This window comes from Gossypium hirsutum, chromosome A05 (assembly GCF_007990345.1).
Source record: "Gossypium hirsutum isolate 1008001.06 chromosome A05, Gossypium_hirsutum_v2.1, whole genome shotgun sequence".
Taxonomy (NCBI): Eukaryota; Viridiplantae; Streptophyta; class Magnoliopsida; order Malvales; family Malvaceae; genus Gossypium; species Gossypium hirsutum.
This window is the reverse complement of record NC_053428.1, coordinates 24,286,203-24,291,452: the sequence shown is the minus strand read 5'-3', so window position 1 is coordinate 24,291,452 and position 5,250 is coordinate 24,286,203. Positions and strand designations below refer to the sequence as shown.

General features: G+C 33.8%; 1 protein-coding gene across 2 annotated transcripts; it reads left to right on the top strand.

Moving 5' to 3' along the window:
• Positions 1–2,892: 2,892 nt before the first annotated feature.
• LOC107923103 (photosystem II 22 kDa protein, chloroplastic) lies at positions 2,893–5,048 on the top strand. Of its 2 annotated transcripts, XM_041114053.1 has the most exons (5): positions 3,049–3,453; positions 3,583–3,699; positions 3,798–4,041; positions 4,218–4,430; positions 4,840–5,048. In XM_041114053.1, the coding sequence occupies exons 1-5, from the start codon at positions 3,247–3,249 to the stop codon at positions 4,869–4,871; spliced, it is 813 nt and encodes a 270-aa protein (XP_040969987.1). In that variant the 5' UTR covers positions 3,049–3,246; the 3' UTR covers positions 4,872–5,048. The 2 variants fall into 2 exon arrangements, with proteins under 2 accessions (XP_016708802.1, XP_040969987.1); XM_016853313.2 differs by having other exon boundaries at positions 2,893–3,453; positions 4,218–5,048.
• Positions 5,049–5,250: the final 202 nt, after the last annotated feature.

Sequence of the window (5,250 nt, the reverse complement as noted above, 5' to 3'; positions counted from 1 at the left end):
TTAAATTTTCACAATTTCACAATTATTCTGCGCTATTTCCGCAGGAAACTTTAGGAAATTTTGGGTTATATCCACCTCAATTACGTTGGATGGCATTGATTCTCAACAAAATTTTAGGCTTATTTTTTAAGTTCAAGTTTAACTTAAAAAATGGACTTAAAATTTTGTTCAGGCTCGACTTAAATTATAAAAGTTAAATCTGAGTCCAGTTCGGTCCGTATTAAAATTTTTTAGATTATTTATTATATACAACAAACAAATTGAAAATACATTAAAAGAATTATTCTAAGATAATTGCAATTAAAATAGTAGCAAAATTAACAATAAAACATAAATATTACAATATCCAAATAATATTAAATATAGCAGCGAAACAATAGTAAAAACGCACAGAAAACATCCAAACAACAAAAGCAGCACCAAATTACACCAGGAACAGCAATATAATTTTTATTAAAAATAGTTAATTTATTCGGGCCAGACCCGGGACGAAAAACTCTTACCTAAGACCCGACCCCTTTAAAAAATGAACCTTATTTTTTTGTCCAAGCCTATTTGTTGGGCGCCTATATTTTTATCTAAACTCTCTTATTTTTCAAGCGGACCTTCAAGTCGAACCAAACAGTCCGGCCCATGATCAAGTCTAATTTGTTAATATCGGGTTGAATTTAAATAGGATGTTTTTATATTCAAATCATCCAAATTTGGTCTAAAATAATATTTATTAATAAAAAGTAATTTTATTAATTTATATTAACATAAAATTAAATTTTCACATTTTAATAATATAATGAATTGATAAACCGACTCAAATCCAACTTAAATAAAGATATAAAAACTCTAGTTGTGATATTTGAACAAGTCTAGCTTTAGGTGAAATACAATGATATAAAATATGGCTTGAGCTAAATAATAATACAGCATGTCAGTATGTCATTCAACCATTAATTATTGAACGTAAACATGGGGATCATATCATGTCATTAGCTGTGAGGACGAGGAGAGGAGACGAGCAAGCGACTATCACCAACTCAATATCAAAACTCTTAAAAGAGTACGTTGGGTCATCACTTATCCTTCATGTTTCAATATATATAAATGCTTTGATTGGGTATATTTATTTAATTAGTAAATTTATTCATTTTTGTTGGTTAAGGGTTTGAGTTTTGTCTACTGTTTTTTTTTAATGAATTTTGTCTATTTTAAATAATATTAATTATAAAAATCAGATAAAATATGTGGCGTTTTATCTAATTTATATATATATATAAAGTGTAATTTGTTATACTTGTCATAATAAACAGGGCTAAAACCCAATAATTATATAACTTGTGAGACTTACATTTTTAAGGATTAAACTTATTTAAGGGTCGAGTTATCTATTTAAATTTAAAGGTCTGTTCGAATTTTGTGAAGGTTAAGGTAGAAATAATAAGCTCAAGAAATTGATTTAAAAAAAAATAGACCCATTTAAATACGGGTTCAATTTGAGTTTTAACGTTCAAGATCAAGCCTGGTCCAACTCATTTTTTAAAGTTTATAATATATTGTATTATGCTATTTTTTTATATTTGATGTTATTTATGCACATAAAATTAAATCTATAGTAATTTATAATATTGTAATATAAACATATAAAAAATACTATAGATCAAACTTGGGCTCTAATGTTTAAGGTGAATCTTGGCTCAACCCATTTTTTAAGTTATATTATATTAATTTTTATATTTAATGTTATTTATGTCATATAAAATTAAATTTATAGTAATATATAATACTGTAATATTATCGCAACTTGTGTCGTTGCCTTTGCCGCGTGTTTTCTGTAGGACTGGGCCGCATCTCGAGTTGCTTACCAGCGGGTACTGCCGAGGGGTGGCAGACAGCCGGCTGCTGTTGCTGGTACATGGGTTCGACCCCCGTTGGGCGCTCTCAAATGCAATGTTGACGCAACATGCCATGAAGTTGATCAACGGATCGGTTTTGGTGCTGTCGCCCGGGATGAAAGGGAGCGTTTGTAGCAAAGGTGTTGGGTCCACTTTCCATTGCAGGTAATGCATGCGTGGCCGAAGTTATGGCTATATGCGAAGTGCTTTGTTGGCTTAAGTCGACAGATATGAATAACATTGTCTTGGAATTCGATTGTCTAGAGACGGTTTATGCTTTGAATTCTCATACTTTAGGTAGCTCGAATTTGGCTTTCTGCTTGACATCTGTGTTGGTTATGTTCACATTTTCAATATCTTCCTTTTCATTGGATTCGTCGAAGTGCTAACAAAGCTGCTCACCAATTAGTTTGGGTGGCTTTAAGTAAATTGTATTGTTTTTATACTATTCGATCATGGTTGGTTTTCTCGTTGTTTTTGGATGATATTAAGTAGCAACCATGATCCAAAAAGAGTAGCAAGTAGCTCAATTTTGCTTTCGGTAGCACCAAAAAGTCAATCCAAAAAGAGGCCTAAATCCAAAAGTTTTGGGCTTAAACGAAAGGCCTTAGAGATTAATCCAGGAAAGCTAGGAGGCTCCTGGGTGAAGTTTTTAAAGCATAAATGTTGAGCGGAAGGAGTCTTGGAAAAAAACCCTGTGAATATTGCATACTTGTAAAACGTGTCAAGTCCCAAGTGATCACTATATTCTATATACCCCTCCCTTTTGTCGCATGGTGTTTGTTATCTTCTCATCAATGGGGAGCACAAGATGACAACAGCAACGATGAAACATTGAGCTTCTAACTGCAACCCTACGAGTGGCTCACATCAAATAACAACTCAGCTGATTGACTCAACTTTGGCCACCTTTCTTACATCTGGCTTTTGTTTATTTCACACTTTGCTTCTTCACCACAGATTTTTCTTTTTCTGCAGACACAAACATCCTAGACAATATGTGAATCATATCAATAAGATTTAAACCAGTTGTTTTTTAAGCTACAAGTGTTTTTCCAAGTTGAACAAAATGCCAATAATATTTTTTCAAAACTACTAAATTCGATTTTATTATCAAAATTCAAAAGTTAAATTTGCATTCCAAGTTCTGATAGATAACTATTTTGTGCATGAAATTATCTCCCATTAAGAGTGAACAAGTACAGGACGACGTGGACAATCTCATTGCCTGTCACTAACTCTCGCACCACATCCACATCTGTGTCCTTTAAAAAAACCCTAAATCTGATACATTAAAATCTAAGAAGAAAGAGATAGCAATTGTCCTCAAATATCTCATACAAGGAATTAAATTGAATCAATGGCTCAAACCATGTTGCTCATGTCTAGCCATGCAGTGAGCTTGAAGAGAGATCACCCTTTACTCCATTTCCAAGCTCAAGGGCTCAAGCCTAAACCTGTCTCTCATCTCTTCTTCAATCCATTGTCTAACGGTGTCCATACTTCATCCAAAGCTTTCACCACTTTAGCTATCTTTAAATCAAAGACCAAAGCAGCTCCCAAGAGGGTATTGTATTTCAAATTTGTTCTCTAGCTAGGTTGTCATTTAGTATATTTTTAGTGGGGATTTAACTTTACTCTTTTTTTCTTTTTTTTTTATAATTGTGTTTATATTCATCTTGTTGTAATATAAAAGGTTGAGCCAAAGTCAAAGCCAAAGGTTGAAGATGGGATCTTTGGCACCTCTGGAGGGATTGGTTTTACCAAGCAAAATGAGCTCTTTGTGGGACGTGTTGCCATGCTTGGTTTTGCTGTAAGTTACTTTCTTTTCAAGCAACCAATACATATATATATTATATTACTCGAATTCTTCATTTCTGTTTATTAAATATTCGTATCCGGCACTTGTAGGCATCATTGCTAGGCGAAGCAATAACAGGGAAAGGAATCCTAGCACAGCTGAATTTGGAGACTGGAATTCCCATTTATGAAGCTGAACCCCTTCTTCTCTTCTTCATTCTCTTCACACTCCTTGGAGCCATTGGAGCATTGGGTGACCGAGGTCGCTTTGTCGATGACCCTCCTACCGGGATTGAAGGGGCGGTTATCCCTCCCGGGAAAGGCATTAGGGGAGCATTGGGTCTCAAAGAAGGAGGTATACAATCTGCCATTTTAGAATCTCTAACACAACAAAGTTGCTCTGCATTATACTATATAGTCTAACAGAGTATGGTATTCATCCTTTTCATTTTCAGATAAAAAAGTATATATGAAAAACTCTAAATAAACTAAACATACATGATACATGTAGGGTTTGTGGTGTGATTTCAGGTCCATTGTTTGGATTCACAAAGGCAAATGAGCTTTTTGTTGGAAGATTGGCTCAGCTGGGGATTGCTTTCTCATTGATAGGAGAAATTATTACAGGGAAAGGAGCTCTAGCACAGTTAAACATTGAGACTGGAATCCCCATTAGCGATATTGAACCTCTTGTGTTGTTCAACGTTGCTTTCTTCTTCTTTGCTGCTATAAACCCTGGGACTGGTAAATTTCTCACCGATGAAGAAGAAGAGTAGATCCCAGCTGTTGTTTTTTGTTTTTCAGATTTTCTAAGCAACTTGTAAAAGTTTGACACCTTCATTTTTTTCTCCCTTTCCCTCGCTTCTCTTCATGTCTCATCAACGGAAGTTTCTTAACTGGGCTTTAAACCAAAATTAATCTGAGAATAAAACGTAAACGATTTCAAAGGCGAATCTCCAATGACTTGAGTTCCATAATGCTTAAAGAGTGGATTGTTTGTTCTAATTGATCACATTTATCATAATCTAAAACGGGTTGATTCAAATGCATAGCACAAATTAATAAGAATAAAGGCAAGTAATGAGTAAATGGGGTTATATGCTTGTTAATAAATTTGCTTTCTTCTTCTTTGCTGCTATAAACCCTGGGACTGGTAAATTTCTCACCGATGAAGAAGAAGAGTAGATCCCAGCTGTTGTTTTTTGTTTTTCAGATTTTCTAAGCAACTTGTAAAAGTTTGACACCTTCATTTTTTTCTCCCTTTCCCTCGCTTCTCTTCATGTCTCATCAACGGAAGTTTCTTAACTGGGCTTTAAACCAAAATTAATCTGAGAATAAAACGTAAACGATTTCAAAGGCGAATCTCCAATGACTTGAGTTCCATAATGCTTAAAGAGTGGATTGTTTGTTCTAATTGATCACATTTATCACAATCTAAAACGGGTTGATTCAAATGCATAGCACAAATTAATAAGAATAAAGGCAAGTAATGAGTAAATGGGGTTATATGCTTGTTAATAAATAAAATTAATTGTGTATATAATGTATTAATATGTTTTTTTAA